The sequence below is a fragment of the Gouania willdenowi genome, chromosome 15 (assembly GCF_900634775.1).
Source record: "Gouania willdenowi chromosome 15, fGouWil2.1, whole genome shotgun sequence".
NCBI classification, from domain to species: domain Eukaryota; kingdom Metazoa; phylum Chordata; class Actinopteri; order Blenniiformes; family Gobiesocidae; genus Gouania; species Gouania willdenowi.
In genome coordinates this window covers 10,121,041-10,138,550 of record NC_041058.1, presented here as the reverse complement: position 1 = coordinate 10,138,550, position 17,510 = coordinate 10,121,041, and the positions used below count along the sequence as shown (strand labels likewise).

The 17,510-nt window shown below is 37.8% G+C and overlaps 1 protein-coding gene across 37 annotated transcripts in view; it reads left to right on the top strand.

Annotated features, from left to right (window-relative positions):
- Positions 1 to 17,510, top strand: part of LOC114476589 (ankyrin-3-like) — a 170,055-nt gene that overhangs the window by 93,638 nt on the left and 58,907 nt on the right. For 31 of the 37 annotated variants that reach the window (XR_003675621.1, XM_028468292.1, XM_028468299.1 and 28 more), the window contains 16 exons: positions 89 to 187; positions 2,162 to 2,260; positions 3,203 to 3,301; positions 5,217 to 5,402; positions 7,721 to 7,819; positions 8,075 to 8,173; positions 9,042 to 9,140; positions 9,631 to 9,828; positions 10,739 to 10,837; positions 11,004 to 11,102; positions 12,043 to 12,141; positions 12,226 to 12,423; positions 13,422 to 13,523; positions 14,468 to 14,566; positions 15,935 to 16,135; positions 16,642 to 16,740. Coding sequence is in view for 36 of the 37 variants with exons in the window: in XM_028468292.1 (XP_028324093.1) it covers positions 89 to 187; positions 2,162 to 2,260; positions 3,203 to 3,301; positions 5,217 to 5,402; positions 7,721 to 7,819; positions 8,075 to 8,173; positions 9,042 to 9,140; positions 9,631 to 9,828; positions 10,739 to 10,837; positions 11,004 to 11,102; positions 12,043 to 12,141; positions 12,226 to 12,423; positions 13,422 to 13,523; positions 14,468 to 14,566; positions 15,935 to 16,135; positions 16,642 to 16,740 (1,974 nt within the window). In the remaining variant the exon portion in view is untranslated. The remainder of the gene's footprint in view (positions 1 to 88; positions 188 to 2,161; positions 2,261 to 3,202; positions 3,302 to 5,216; positions 5,403 to 7,720; positions 7,820 to 8,074; positions 8,174 to 9,041; positions 9,141 to 9,630; positions 9,829 to 10,738; positions 10,838 to 11,003; positions 11,103 to 12,042; positions 12,142 to 12,225; positions 12,424 to 13,421; positions 13,524 to 14,467; positions 14,567 to 15,934; positions 16,136 to 16,641; positions 16,741 to 17,510) is intronic. The other 6 variants (XM_028468283.1, XM_028468286.1, XM_028468308.1 and 3 more) reach the window with 3 other exon arrangements.

Sequence of the window (17,510 nt, the reverse complement as noted above, 5' to 3'; positions counted from 1 at the left end):
CCTGTCTATTGATTGAGGATTAAATGACTGCTGTTATCCGTACAGTGCCTCTTTGTCACACTCGTTCCCCCGTTTGTGTTTCTTCTAGAACGGCCTGAATGCTCTTCATTTGGCCTCCAAAGAGGGTCATGTAGAGGTTGTTGCTGAGCTGCTAAAGCTTGATGCTTCAGTGGACGCAGCCACAAAGGTAAGGAGTAAGGACCGCTCATTGTCACCTTCAGCAGCCTCATTGATGCTATTCTGGAATCCAGCACATAATAATAATCCTATGCTAGAATTAAGCAGATTTTTAGACTACTCGCTGTGCTGCCTTTGTTGGAGTTTAGAATATTTATGAACCCCTGCAGCAATTCCCCTGGGAAGTATGTCAGATATTATGCAGAATATGTCAGTAATTAGCCAGAAATGTCTATTTTACAAAAATATTAACAATCAACAATCCTAAACATTACAATATGGTATATAACTGTATTGTTTTTTTTCTTCTACTGTTTACAGTTTTTGACAGGGATAGTCCTTCATACTTAAGTCTGGGTAACCCTGTAGTTCAGCCTCTGCCCCAGGCCACATGCAGAGTGCAGACACAAACAGAAAGCAATATGAAATATTTACCATTAAGAGGGAAAATCCCCCCCTAATTAAAACCTCTCCGTTGTGACCCCTAAGGACGCAAGGAGATTAATTTTACGATCTTGAGAATCAACTTCCTTTCAGCTTGTGATTTTAGTTTCAAATTTATGCAGCTGACGAGGACAATGCCACTGAGGATAAGTTCTGTCAGTGAAATTCAGCATCTGGTTTATGTTTCTAGGGAATCAGCAAATCAGATTGCGTCTGTGAAATTGCGAAAATGATTAGCCAATAGTTTTCAAGTAAATTGTGTGTGCATTCATCATCGCTTATAATAATTTTTATTTGTATATATACATATTTATTACGTGAGTAAGTCTATAATATTTTAACAAAATTATCTAGTGACTTTATATTGGTGAAATACCACTGAATTGAACTTACCTCATCATTTATTCCGACAGCTTTTTTCAGGAGGTTTACTTTGAAATGATCTCCTGACGTGTTTCGACTGCCAACTGTCAGTCTTCCTCAGTTGTCAGTCAAAACATGTCAAGAGGTCAAAGTAAATTTCAAAGTACATTTCCTGAAAGAAGTTGACTGAATAAATAAAATCTTAACATATTATTTCAAAATAGAAGACAACATGAACTTACTGGAAATTACAAATTAGATAGTTCATCAAATAAAGTCAAGTGAAAATAACAGGGAGTATATTTTCTAAAAAAAAAAAAAAAAAAAAAGAAAATAATAATAATTCAAATAGTAACACATGATGGATTACTTGCATAAGGAAGAAAAAAAACAGGTCAAATAAAGTTCTTATAATTAGATGTTCCAAAGGTCAATATTCTTGTCAAGGTTCAGACATATTGATTAGGCTCCAGGCTGGACACAGAATCCAAAAATAACCTTTGTAGTTAATGAAAAACTTTTCCTCTATACGTTGTCAGAAGGATGTGATTGGCACACCAAGATTACTGATGACAGCCATCATTCATGTTCATGTCAAACTCTTTAACTGTAAGCTTCCTATTGATACCTGCCAAACACACTTTTCAATTAATACAAGCTTGTAATATATCACATTTGCTATATTGTAGAACAGTTGTTGATATTTTCAGTAATTGTGGCAAAAACAAACAGTGAATAGTCAGCAGGTGCACCGTAGGAAGAACGTGTGGTTTGTATTTCAGCATTTCTCCAATAATCCATCAGACTGTCAGCCGGCTGAACCTGATTGTATGTCAGCTACAATATTACTGTGAGCTCTAAGTAAAGTACAGGAAGACCACCCTGCAGGACGTGCACAGAATATCCTCATCAGGTTAGAAAAAAGCCTTCAGTAGTTTGCATAAGGTCACAACTCACATGAGTGCAGGACGCAGGGATCGGAAGTGAAACATTGTTGGCAGTTCACGCAGGAGGGGAATGCCAGCGATGGAACGCCTGGAGTGTGAACATGTGATTTGTGTCAAGGGTAGATTGACTGGGGGGACAAAGATACTGATACATACAGATGACAGTCATGCACAGTGAAACAGGTGCAGCTGAGCTTAACACATTCCTGTGCTTGTTGCATGTAATCCAGAAAGGAAACACTGCTCTGCACATAGCCTCGCTGGCCGGCCAGGCGGAAGTCGTCAAAGAGCTGGTCACCAACGGAGCCAACGTCAACGCACAATCTCAGGTGGGACATTCTCAGCATGCAGACATGGAGCACACATGACACAGTGCACCAAGTCAGAATGACAGAGAAACTCAACCCCAAGTGCAATGTTGGAACACTGGAGTTTGTTTTGAACTATATTTATGAATCGGTGACTTTGAGGGTATCACCCAGGGGGAGGAAAGTCACTTACGGACTGGATATGAGCCAACTAGGACTCACTGGAAAAACTGCTGCACTCACACTTTGCACATCAAACCAAGGAGAGAAGAAAGCTTTTATTCCCTCGTTTCCAAGTTGACCTTTTTTTTTATCTGATCTGATCAAACCTCAACACAGGACATACATCAAACTCAGAAGATACAGTACATTACTCTGATTTTTGTGTCAGTTTTACACCAGTGTTATACAACCTTGGAGTCTTGACTTCATATTGGGTCGCCTGAAATGTCCAGTAAATGATTTAAAAAAAATTCTGAATAAAATTATATTTTTGTAATTTTTTTTTAGATTATTTTACCTTTTCAAATTAAAATCACATCACACAATCTCAAGAAAATGTATTCTATACTTTCACTTCCTCAAATATAAATCCGGTAAAAAAAAAAAAAAACAACTATAAAAAATTAAATAGTTAATTAAATAATAATTTAAAAAAAAGTTTTTTGTAATATTTAAAATTATTATTGTTTTTCAAATTAAAATCACCATCACACAATCTCACACAACTGTATTATATACTGTACTTCTCTCCCTCAAATCTAAAAATATAGCTCGTGCATCTCATCACTATAGTGCTACTCATAACACTATATCACAAACATGATCAAAAAGTAATGTAAAAAAAAGTCTGTGATATCAAAATGTGGTCATGACCCAAAAACGGTTGCGAACCACTGCTTTATTTACTACTTAAAGTGTTCTGTATAGTTCCTACCCTAAAGTGTGTGTGTTTCTGTGCAGAATGGCTTCACTCCTCTTTACATGGCTGCTCAGGAGAATCACCTGGAGGTGGTTCGATTCCTTTTGGAAAACAGTGCCAGTCAGAGTATGGCCACAGAGGTACTATACAGCCGTTTGCATTGGTGTGTGTATGTGGGTGCTTCCTTCTCATCCAGTGAGTAAATCTCCATCCGTTTCCTTTGCTTTAGGCCTATGTGGTCAGTTTGTCTGTTTTACTAACCACCTCTGATTCCTCTCTGACTCCTCCCTCCACCGACTCTACATATCTCTGTTATTCTTTATGCCTATGTGTCTTTCCTGTCTCACATTCTTATTGTTCTGTCTTTCCACTCCATGTTTTCTTCCTTCGTCCTCCTCATCCCTCCCCCAGCTCCTCATAAGGGCTGAGCCTCATTGATTGCTAGTGTATGGTGCAGGAGGCAGAGTGACCTTGAGTGGGTCACAGATGAAGTCCGCTCTGCTAGCTGCCGCCCCTCCACCGCCACTCGTGCCGTGATTTACACGTTGCTTTGCCTGTTGTAGCCACACAAATTCACTCACCAGCCCCCACACATATTATGCACACACAACACATATACACACACAAACATCTGCACACTGCAGAAAAAATACCTCCACGAAGGAGATAATCTATTGACTGCATGGCGTTTATGCATTTGTTTGAAGGTTAGCTTAATTATGACAAAAGCGCAAAACGGATTTCGACGAAATTTTATCCAACAAAAGATCTTAGGCCATGAAAGGTTCCATGAAATTTTGGAGGGGATCTGGATCAATATACTGATTCTGGAACAGCTGGAAAAATCTAAAAATCGTTATCTCGTCATCGGTGAAATATTAAAAATTAATTTCTCGGTTTATAATTGACCAATCTTTTTGAAATTTGATTTAGTTATGACTGGATGGTTCCTCTATTGTAGTGGTTCCCAAACTTTTTGTGCCCCATTAAGGCGCACCAAAGGATGAGTAAAAATCTGAAGGTACACCTCTGTAGATGTGCATAATTATTTACTAATGCCAAATAAAATGCGACAGACAACTATATTACTCATTAAATATTTATTAATGAAATATATAGAAAAAAAATAGATAGAGAGTTTGCCTCTGTATTATGAAATGAGTGCATACAAAATAGTAAATTGAAAAAAATTATTATTTTTGTGTATTTGTATATTGCAATAATGTATTGTTGTCACAAAATTCCACGGCACACCTGGACTTGCCTCACGGCACATCGTTTGGGAACCACTGCTCTATTGCCCCACAAATTTTCATCAAGATTGATTATGTATTGCACATTTGATCATAATTTTTTGAAAAAAATGGGGGTGCCCATACATTTGGACCTACTGCGTTGTTATTAATAGGAATACAAATTTTGGTAACACTTTCCTTGAAATTTTATACAGAAGGCTGACATTAGGCTGTCATTATCTGTCATTAGCATGAATAAAGTTTCATGAAGGCTGTCATTAAGAGTTGTTTTCTCTAAAATGTGACACCTTTGGAGCTATGTAAGCATTTTTTGGGTTAGTTGGAGAGATCTAGTGGGGTTAAGTAGGGTTAGGGTAATGAAGGACACTTTATGACAGCCTTCATGACACCTTATTCATGCTAATGACAGGTGCATGTCATAATAATGACAGCGTAATGTCAGCCTTATGTATAAAACTTCAAGTAAAGTGTTATCCAAATAACTTACAAGCCTTTAAAATGTGAATAATCATGGTATCAGGATCACTGATCCAGATACTGTAACTGAGAATATCTGGTAAAGAGGATATTTGGCGCTTAACAGAAGTTTGTGCTCAGAGTGCTTTGTTCAGCAATAATGACAACAAAAGTATGTCATTATTTCCCATAATGCACAAGTTCAGCAAAATATTACATCCAACCCCATTCTCTTAATAACTCCGGCCTTTCATCCAGTCACTCCATCTTAATTCCATCATCCCGAGCGCATCACACCACACATCCAGTGCGTTTGACTCCCTTGTTCTCCGTCCTCACACAGGATGGCTTCACCCCTCTGGCGGTGGCGCTCCAGCAGGGCCATGACCAGGTGGTTTCCCTGCTACTTGAGAATGATACAAAGGGAAAGGTACGCCTGCCTGCCCTGCACATCGCTGCACGCAAGGACGACACCAAGGCCGCGGCCCTGCTCCTGCAGAACGACCACAATGCAGATGTTGAGTCAAAGGTAAGCAATGGGACCAATGGTGTTCAGTGGAGTCACTTACTCCTGATTTATTTCTCTTTTATCTCTCGTGTAACTTGATTTTGCATCTAATTTTAATCTTTTTATTTTTGTTTGCGTTTCTCTACTGCTTTGTTGAGTTGTTTATTTTTGTTGGAGTAGAACTTCTTTTACAGAGTTATGTGAGCTCCTTCTCTCTTCTTTGCCTCTCCACTCAGTTTCAGTGGAGACCATTTTCAGCTTCTTCTTCTTTTTCTCACTAACTGCACACTCTTTCCTCTCTTGGCTGACTCTGTAGATGATGGTGAATAGAACAACAGAGGTACACCTCAACTTTGTACCATGTCTAGTCTCTCCATTGCAGTTCATGAAATCTCTGAAAACAACAACCTCCCCAGTCCCCCCTCCTGGATGCGGTAGTGTTTCTGCAGCCCTTTGTAGCCCTCCCCCTTTTCCATCCAATGGCAGAGTCTCATGTTCCCTCGATTCATTGCTTCATTACAGTCGTTAATATCTGAAGTTATTTGGCAAATCTGCGCAATAACAACGCATGAGTAGTAGTATCCAGAAGCAGGAGGCTTTGATATCATGGATTTCCTTGACTTTAATGGTTTCATGGTGTCCCAATTTTTGTCTTTTTTGGCAATTTTCTGGCTGGACACCGTCCTACCATGAAACAGATTATCCTGATAACCAGTATTTGCATGAAAAGTGGTTATCATTCAATGTTTTTGTCAATGACTTGCATGGCAAACACTCATTAGAGCCCTTATTTACCTCCAGGCTACAGGCAGAGGATAGAATACTGCTCTATGATTGATTCCTCGCTACTTCTAATCTGCAAATCTTGCACCTAAAGCATTTTGCATGGGACAAGGGAAGCCAGCTTGACACTGCTTCTGGAGTAACAAGGTCTCCATTGTCACATCAAAGCCAGCTGGGCAAGCAGTGCGTGAGCCTGTTTTGGTTGGCATCGCCTCTGGCTTTGGCAAGCTCGCAAGTTATGATATTTATAGTTGTTGATCTGAGGCTTGAGCATTGTGGTTAATACTTTTGTATTAAACATGACAAAAGTAGCAGATTTGATAGAAAACGTAGCACAATTATTAGTGCAGTTTTTTATTCATTTATTTATATATTTATTTAATTTATATGCAACTCTTTGCCTTTTTAATTACCCCTCTGTGATAAATAAAGTTTTTTCTGATTCTGATTCTACAGTCTAAAAGGAAAGATATTGTTTCAAAATTGCTTTTTCCCCTCCAACTTTTTTTTATCACATTTTTTTTTTTATTTAAGCCTAGGAATAATATAAGTATGGAAAAGTGTAATAAAACAAGTTATTCACACAAGAAATTGTATTCACATTTGAGTGAAATATTCTATAAATATCTTTTTAGAAATATTTTATTTAAAAATAAATAACTTTAATATGTATTCTGTGGATGATTTTTATTCTTATGATTGTGTTAGAAATGTTGAATTAGAAAAATAGGATGTACTGCTATTTGAACAAATGATTCAGATTTCATATTTTTCTTTTAGTCAAAAAATTTAAACCCAATAAATGCTGTTTTCTCCCTCCCAAAAAAAAAAAAAATCTCAAAATGCTGATCTTTTATTTCTTATGTCTCATAGAAAATACTGTGTTGTAAACATAAGTTGTTTGATCAAGGAAATAGACTCATTTTGAATGTTGATGTGGAGTAAACTCCAGCAACACATTGAAAGTGACCTTTGAGAGAGTTTGACACTCTACATCAAAAAATAAGATTCACAAATCTGACACACCTGCTTCCCATTTAAGTTTTGGTTTTATGAAATTGATTTTCAAGTGATTGGATAGCTTAATATGAAATTCTCTCATTCATGGGACAAATTTTCCTTCGTCTTATTGTTGCTGTCACAGCTGTTGCTCGCTGAGCCTGGGGGCTTTGCCAGGAAATTGCGCTTGTTTGATTCGTCAACAAGCGAGTGTTAGGTTTACTCTCAGAGCTATTATTTGCACGTATCAGGATGCTGTAAATGACTTAAACTCAATTTAATTCAAATTCATTTCAATTTAAAAAGCAGGTACAAGTTACAAAGCTTTTGTCTTTGTGTTTAGCTAAGCTTTGGTAGGATGTGTTTAGCTTGTAGCGTTCCCTATAGTCATACTTAAGTAAAAATATATTTCTGTTAGTAAAATGACAGATGTTACAGTGTCCTCGTGTGATTGTGTTCCAACGAAAGGCCAGTTAAATGGTCTGTATATTGTACTGTTTATAATCTAACATGGTCTATGTATCCCTTTGTGCTTGTTTGGTTTCTTCCTTCCACAGAGTGGTTTCACCCCCCTCCACATAGCAGCTCATTATGGCAACATTAATGTGGCTACACTCCTGCTGAACAGAGGAGCTGCTGTGGACTTCATGGCTCGGGTGAGTTTAGCCTGTCCTCTGCTGTCTAGGAGGAGTACTGCTACATCCCACAGTGGAAAAACTAGAATTTATCTGTTATATTTCATTCCTTTGCCTTTTAAAATGATAAAATTATTGTTAAAGGTGAAGACTAAAGTAAACTATTTTTTTCACAGTTGAATTTTATGCCTTTCAAGGGTTTTATATATTTTGAGTTTGGCTGAAAACTCATATCAGTGAGTTTTAATCAGTCACTTTCATTTTTATGCGTTTTAGAACGATATCACGCCACTTCACGTGGCATCAAAACGGGGGAACAGCAACATGGTAAAGCTTCTGCTGGACAGAGGATCCAAAATTGATGCAAAGACCAAGGTGAGCCATCCATCCATCCATCCATCCATCCATCCATTCATCCATCCATTCATTTATTTTTCTTCGTTATTCTCGTCTATCATTACTGAGCTACTGTATGCAACTCCTTTATTTAGCAAAAGAGTGATTAGTTGTGTTACAATACTTATTATTATTATTATTATTATTATTATTATTATTATTATTATTATTATTATTATTATCATCCAGTATAAGGTTTATTATGATGAATTCATGTTGGGTGTGGGATACATATGTATGTGTATATACGTATATATGCATATGTGTGTATCCATAAAATGAAGAGTCCGTCCTTAAGACTGCTCTACTGTAAAGTGCCTTGAGATACCATTGGTTATGATTTGGCGCTATACAAATAAAGATTGATTGATTGATTGATTGATTGATTATTTAATCAACATCACACTCGAAGTTGTGCTGAAATATCAGCACTGGTGTGATTCGGTCGTAGATAATCACACCAGTGCTAATAGCACAACACAACCTTGAGTGTGATATTGCGTTTATACAACAGTTCTACGAGCACATTTTATTAGTTAATAGTATTACCTGAAAAAGAGATTATAATTTGTTTGTTTATTTAATCATTTAGCTCCACCAACAAAAATAGTTCCACAAGTGTAGTTAGCCCAAGATATAACAGTAATTACTGGTATTTTTATCGGCTGTACAGCGGAGTGATATGATCTGTAAGAAGTCCCGGTGCTGTTGTTACTTTATATCAGCACTCTTGGAATGTCTGTTGTCCAATCAAATCACTTGGTTGGAACTAACCGTTGTATACTAATTAATAAATCATGTAACGTGCATCTTGTTTGTGATTTCTAATGTTCGTCTCTTGTTTAAGGATGGCCTGACACCTCTTCACTGTGGGGCGAGGAGTGGGCACGAACAGGTGGTAGAAATCCTACTAGACAGAGGAGCTCCCATCCTGTCCAAGACCAAGGTAGCTACCTGGACCAGTTTAGGTCGTGCTGCGTATGCTTAGTCATGTAGGAAAGAAAACATCACAAACACGTCAAATCCATACTGTTAAAAACACTTTTAAAAGGTCTGCATTCACACCCACAAAAAGCTGTTCTTTTAGGCGTATGTTGTTGTTGTCGCATTGTGTCCATAACGTTTGTGCGACCTCCCCAGAACAGACTGTCTCCGCTGCGTAGCACCTACAGTTTGACCACGCAGGACCATCAGTGTAAAAAAACAATAAATAGACATTGTTGTAATGGCTTCGTTATAACAATGCTTCTGTAACCTTCCTTCACAGTCTGCCCATGCAGCGCGCGACCACCGCCTAACTCACTGTATCTGTGTGTCCATGTGTCTATGTGTCCGTCTGCGTGTGTGTTTGTCTCTCTTCTCTTTTTTGCTGCTGTCTCTCTCTCTTTCTTTCTCTATCTCGCTCTATCTTTCCATCTCTCCTCCACTCCTCCCAGAATGGCCTGTCACCGCTCCACATGGCTACTCAGGGCGACCACCTCAACTGTGTGCAGCTCCTGCTCCAACACAACGTGCCGGTGGATGACGTCACTAACGACTACCTGACAGCGTTACACGTCGCTGCACACTGCGGTCACTACAAGGTGGCAAAGCTCATCGTGGACAAGAAGGCCAACCCCAACGCCAAGGCTCTGGTAGGAAAACCAACGTCTGGAATGATGGGAAACAAAAGAAAAACCTCTATAATTTGGACATTGGTTAATGAATACACCAGACCTCATTTTGATCTAAAACATTTCTGGCAACCCTAAAAACACTTTTCTTCTAAAATTTGTTTTTGATCGTGTTTGTTTTACTGTTACAAATACAGAACAGCCAGGATTAGGATATATTTTATAGTGCATTTTATTTTAAATTCATGGAGTGTGATTAAGACCAATGTTGATGAAGAAAATAATTTTGGACAAATCAAGAATAAAGTCTAAATGTTGAGAATGAAGTTGAAATTTTGAGATTGAAGTCAAAATTTTGAGATTGAAGTCAAAATTTTGAGAATAAACTCAAAATACATTCCTTGCTGTGTTTATGAGCAAAAAAGAAAGAATCTCTTTGTAATTAAACCCAATTTATAATTTTTTTTACTTTAATCTCGAAATTTCAACTTTAATCTCAAAATTAATCTCAACATTTTGACTTTATTCTAAAATAATTTTTTCCATCAAAATTGGCCCTTATCCGCTTCTGTAGAAATTGATTTATATTTGACAAAGTTAATGTATAGAATACAGTTAATAGTGTTTTGTTTTAAATTTAAATAATATATTTTTATCAGTATCTCAGGCGACCCCATTTAAATTCCAGGCAACCCCACATTGGGTCACGACCCCAAGGTTGTAAAACACTGGAATATACCAATACATCCGCAGTAATTGTAGTTTAAAACAAGTTACAATTATTTGCAAAGCTAAAATGACTGAATCTTGGCCACTTTTCTTTCTTTTTTGTTTCTTACTACCCTTTATCTAACGTGTAATTTGATGTGTCAGTCGCACTGAGTGGGTGATAAAATTTTAAAGTTGCAGCTTTTTTTCTTGTTGTATGCAGAATGGTTTCACTCCACTTCATATCGCCTGCAAGAAGAACAGAGCAAAGGTGATGGAGCTGCTGCTCAAACATGGAGCATCAATCCAGGCTGTCACTGAGGTACTCTCATTCCCAAAATTATATATTATTCATCATTCATCATTTTTTTTTTTTTTTTTAAATCTTGTGCTAAGCCTTGTTTTACCTCAATGCCTCTTTACAATATAGTTTCACACTGAAACCAGCCTAATATATGTATTTATTAACTTGAGATTTTTATTTTTAGTCCGGCCTGACACCGATCCATGTGGCAGCCTTTATGGGCCATGAGAACATTGTTCATGCACTGACGCACCACGGAGCATCGCCCAACACCACCAACGTAGTAAGTGCATTGTTTTAACAGTCATAATACGTGTGCCAAAATGATTTTTTACATTATTATTAGTTGCAGTGGTTGTATTGGTGTTTGGGCTGCAATAATAATGGTGTTGAGCCTAGGTTCCCAAAGTGGGGTATGGGTACCCCCAGGGGTGGGCAAATTTTCATAGGGGTTATATGAAAACAAATTGAAAACAGCTTGACAACATTGGAAACCTGAATATAAATAGAGCAGCAGTCAGGAGCCTCCATGCACTGCCACAAATTACACACTGGCCTCTGTAAGAGACTGCCCTCTAGTCGTGACAGAACAACAATCTCATCAAAAAAGCGCAAATATGACGAGAGCTACACTGTGTAGCAAAACGTGCTATCAAGACTTTGGTGCCCTTTGCCTCCACGTACTTGTGACAGTGGATTTTCATCTTCAACAAACAAGAAAATAAAATAAACAAAATATACATAGAACAAGACTTTGTGTGGAGAACGTCTCTGTGCATCTTCTCAACCTCACCCTTCTCATTAAAGCTGTAGTGAGTTGTATTTCAGTTTCAGGATGATGAATATATCTAAGTGTTACTGGTATATGTTCAATCAACAAATGTTTGGAAGATTTAGTTTTCCAAAATAAAAGAGGTATTTTCTCACTGAAAATGCCAGAAGGCTAATTAATTACATAAATTGAGTGATAATTCTGAATAAGATGCTTTATTGTGTGCTTAGAGATTATTATTATTTGTTTTATTATATATTATTCCTCAACAGGATAGGTAAAAATCAAAGACAAATTTTACTGTATGGCTACATTGTGTATGATATTACACTATTATGTTTTTAAGTGTAGGGGTTAAATGTCTGAAGGCGTACGGGACTGTGAAAAGTTTGGGAACCACTGTTGTAGAGACTTTGTTCCTCTGATTCCTGGTTCTCTGTGTGTATTCCAGCGAGGAGAGACGGCTCTCCACATGGCAGCCAGGGCAGGCCAGGCAGATGTAGTCCGATACCTGCTGAAGAACGGAGCCAAGGTTGAAACCAAGTCCAAGGTTGGATCCCTCACCGTACCGCGTAGAAAGCATGAATAAATGCCACCTCTGTGTCAACACGTTCCCACTGCTTCTTTTCTGCAGGACGATCAGACAGCGTTGCACATCTCCAGTCGACTCGGGAAAGTGGACATTGTCCAGCAGCTGCTGCATTGCGGAGCCTCCGCCAACGCGGCCACCACCTCAGGCTACACGCCACTTCACCTGGCTGCCCGGGAAGGACACCAAGATGTGGCTGCTATGCTGCTTGAGAACGGAGCGTCCCTCTCCTCCTCGACGAAGGTCAGACTCACAGAATCTGTTCTGCTTTATAGCTCAGCTACACACAGATTAAAGTTGTAATTTTACGAGATTAAAGTCATAGTATTTCAATATTTTATTCTCAAAATCTTGAAATATTATGACTTTAATTTTGAAATGTTATGACTTTAATCTCATAAATTTAGGATTTTATTAAGATACAACTTTATTCTCAAAATCACTTTGTTCTTGAAATATTACGACTTTAATCTTGTAGTCTGCAGATTTTTATTTTTATTTTAATGTGGCCTGTCTGACCTCTTTATTACAAATAATAAAAGCACTTCTCGTGCAGAAACAGTGGATATTTAATTTTTTTTGGCCTGTACTATCACATGAGATGAGTTTTTCTCACCAGAAATGAAAAGGTAATAATTATTTTTGCTTAATGTTGCTCTAATTTTGGTTAATTTCACAGATCAAGGTTAACTAGTGAAGCACAGTGGTTTAACAGAACTGGGTTGTCCATGAGGGAGACGAGTGTTGCTGGGGGGTTTTTTTCTCCGAAGGTGACCTCTGTTAATGGAACACATTAAAGGAGGGTAAAGCCCACGGTGGTCGCTCTATCTGTCTCACATTTTGCATCCAGTTCGTTTGGGATTGCTCGACACAGCTGAACTGGGAAATGATATCCCACCAGTGGAGAAATGACAAGATGGGAATCATTAAAAATGTCTATAAATAAACTGAATTATTCAGGTGAAATATTTTCTAGCATTATACCTAAAAACGTGTTCAATTTAGATTTTGGAACTGTGACCAATCAGTCTCGCACAAATTAGGTCATGTGCTGTGTAGCGTCAAAGAGGAATCTGTTGGAGTCCCACTTTTTTGTGTGTGATATTCACACACACAGGAAAAAAAAACATAGTTTCAATAGCCACACAGTGAAACCAGTATGTCCAGAAACAATGAAAATATGAAGAACCTCTTTATTTGTCCATTTCTTACACACTTTTCTAACTTCTGTTTCTGTCCAGCAGAAAAGTTTCAGTCCGTTGCATGTTGCTGCAAAATACGGCAAGATGGAAGTGGCCAGTCTGCTCCTTCAGAAGAGAGCTCCGCCTGATGCTGCTGGAAAGGTGAGATGATTAAAAACAAAGCAAAGTACTTTAATATATATATGTTTCCTCAGAGAGGCCATTTACCCTCTAACTATGTGTTATCAATACAATTTTATCCTCATTGTTTGGTCTCTGTTGCATGATGTCTCTATAACGCACCTTGAATTCATTTCTTAAAAATTGGAGGACATTTCTAGTATTTTGAGATACGCTGCCTAAAAACAATATCTACCACTGAGTTAATACTGTGGAAAGAACATATGAGGACATTTTCATTTTTATTAACGTTAAGCTGCTTCGTCAACAATTTAGGTTTGAAGTTTATATAACAAAATTCCATCTAGTCAATGCTCATCTTAATTTATTTCTATCATTTAGCTGATTCATTTCATTTCAGGCTGTGATGAGTGAAGATCTAAACCAGGGGTGTCAAACTCATTTTACTTTGGCGGTCACATACATTTAAATCTCAAGAACAGAAAAAGAGATTTTTGAGAGCAATTTCAACATTCCTCGAATTAGGTTTTTTTGCATATCACACATATTAGTTACTCAATAGAAAAAATAAAAACAATGATTCATATTAATTTGAGGAATTATTTTGAAGTGCAGTTTTTTTTTCTTTTTCCAACAGTTCTCAAACAATTTGCAACAAAAAAATTTTAAAAGAAATCATGTGACTATGGGCAGATAATTTACAAGTCCCTATATATATTGGGAAGTTTCATAAAAAGTAAATCATTGGGAGGGACTGAGAGATCTGGAATTAGATTTTAAGCTGATTTCCATAATGACGTATGTTTTTATACAAAAATCCTCCCACGGGCCAAAGGTTACACTCTGGCCGTATTTGGCCCGCGGGCCTTGAGTTTGACACCCCTGATCCAAACCATTGCTGTGTTGCGTGTGCGTGTGCGTGTGTGGGTGTGTGTGTGTGTGTGTGTGTGGGTGGGTGTTTTTAGAGCGGCCTCACTCCCCTGCATGTAGCCGCTCACTACGATAACCAGAGAGTGGCTCTGCTACTGCTGGATCAGGGAGCTTCTCCTCATGCTGCCGCTAAGGTAAAGCACACCTTAACACACCTTAATACACCTTAACACACCTTAATATATCTTAACACACCTTAATACACCTTAATATATCTTAACACACCTTAACACACCTTAATACTTGGATCAATTCCCACATCTTCTGTTTTCAGTTTTGTGTGTTTGCCCTTAAAAACTCATTACATTCTAGTTAATATTGTTAAACATGTTCTAACATTAAGATAAATGTGCAAGTTTTTCTCACTCACTTCAATTCAAAAGCTTAAACTCATTTGGCATTATACGAACAGTATAATATATTTGTCTACCAAACACGTTTCCACATGGTTACACTTGTGACCAAAGTTGTGGTTTGTTTTCAGTCAGAGATTTATTTGTTATTCAAAGCACTAGAGTATGTGCTCAACACAGAATATGATTGGTTTATCAAGCAGCAAACAAAATATAAGTAAATTTTTTTTAAAATAAAGGCTTTACTTACCCTGTTGGAATAAAAAATAAATAAAGGCTTTACTTACCCTGTTGAAAAAAACTAAAAATAAATAAAGGCTTTACTTACCCTGTTGAAAAAAACTAAAAATAAATAAAGGCTTTACTTATCCTGTTGGAATAAAAAATAAACAAAGGCTTTACTTACCCTGTTGGAATAAAAATAAATACATTTTTGCCTTAGATTTTCTCTTTCCCTCCCTCTCTCCCACACATTTGAGTCATCTGTTTGTTGCCGTCCATGCTCTTCGTTTATTTCTGCTTTTATTTGATCAACCAGCAGAGGCAATGTTACTCATGCTCACTTTTTAAAATGTAGTTTCTCTGTAATACATGTAAAGCAAGCTAGTAAAGTGACAAAAAAAAGACTAAAACAGGCACGAAGTGTGCAGGGCTTGCTGTAGGTTTGTGTGTTTTTAGAGCACATGTTACAAACATTAGTGACAACTATGACACAGGACCTTTAAAAATATTTTAAATTATGTCCACATTTCTGTTTTGTTACTCAGTCATCCTCTTTGTGGTCCTGCAGAACAACTATCTAACGGATGAAACAACTTTGCAGTATTTGGTGTTTCCTCTTTAATTAGGTTTCATAGGCAAGTTAAGACAGACAAAAACTCCAGCTTTTTCATGTCGCCTGCAGGATCCAATTAAACCCTTAAACCCTGGTGTCAGATATTTATTTTTAACCTCTTTAATGGGCAGCAACTGAAATAGTCCTAATGACTAAATTAGGAAAAAACGAATAAGACATGATGTTTTGCTGACTCGTCTCATTCTAAACAACATGATACTCGTTTTTCTCCAACAGTTTTACTCTGAATTGCAGTAAAACATACTACCAGTACAACTTCTTTAACCTGCATATGACATGTTTCTTGTTCCCAGCAGAATGGCTACACACCTCTTCACATCGCTGCCAAAAAGAACCAGATGGACATCGGGACCACGCTACTGGAGTACGGCGCCGACACCAACGCAGTGACGCGGCAAGGCATCAGCCCTATTCACCTGGCAGCACAGGAAGGGAGCGTGGACCTGGTGTCACTGCTGCTGGCCAAGAACGCTAACGTCAATGTGTGCAATAAGGTAAGGCTTCAGAAAACCTGTTAGTTTTCTGCAACACAGAAACGAGCAAGATTGGCAGACTGGCCACTTCCATCTTGTCGTAGTTTGCAACAACATGCGATGGACTGAAAGTTTTCTGTTGGACATTAAAAAATAAATGTAAAAAAACAGAGGTTGAAAAAATGCACTAATAGAAATTTCAGCTGCTCCCATTGCTACAGAAGTTAATATGTACTTTTTATTTCTCCTCTTTTTTTTCCGGTTGTTGTTTTGTATTTATTTTATTGAAGAAAAAAAAAAGTTTAGATTTTGTGGAGGCTTTAACTAATCATGATGTAAGGCCGTCAATGCCATGACATTGTTGATGTTTAGAAATAGGTACGTACTATTGCTTGTTGGTTTTTTAGTTAACAAAGTAAAGAAAGAAAAGTTGAGGTCCTTTCAATCACCATTCACATTCTTTGACAGTGTTGCCATGATACGAAATGTGTTGATGTGATTGTCTAAGTGTTTTTTTTTGTACACAGAGCGGACTCACACCACTCCACTTGGCTGCTCAAGAGGACAAGATTAATGTTGCAGAAGTCCTTCTTAACCATGGAGCTGATGTCAATCCACAAACCAAGGTGAAGCTTTTTTTTTTACATGCAAAAAGGTTCTACACACACTCAACTCTTTGGTTATATGTGTGGATTCTTCTCACTGATGTCATCCAACATGTCCCAACACTCTTCTTGTTCACAATCATTGCACACACACACACACACACACACACACACACACACACACACACACACACACACACACACACACACACACACACACACACACACACACACACACACACAGCTGAGTACATCCATTCTGTAATATTGAGTCATTGTCACGTAACAGGCTGCTCACGTCTGCCGTGGCAGACCTCCAGCAGCTGAAGGTTGGGCAGCCACAAGGTTATCTGTGTGTGTTTGTGCTGACTTGACAGTTGTTTACAGCTGTTAGGTCATTTGCTCGCTGATTTCCATTAGTTTTATGCACATGCAACATATTTCAAACAGAATGTCTCGAAAGGCGTATCTTTGTATGCTTTTGAAACTATGTTTCAGATCCAGGCACCAAGACACCACATGTTTTTCTTTAAAGATGTAAATTACTTTTTATTTTCTATTGACTTATTCAATCATAAGACTTTCCTGTGTTTTCTGGTATATCAAAAGCTTTTAGAGCAGAGGTGTCATATTCGTTGAGGGGCCAAATACTGAGCAGTTTGGGCCACATATTTTATGTATGAAAACGAGTAATGTCATATGGTCTAGTTTGCACTTCAATATATAATATATAAGAAAATGACAATATCCAAGCCTTAAGTGACAGATTTAAGTCCCAACAGGGCCTTCAC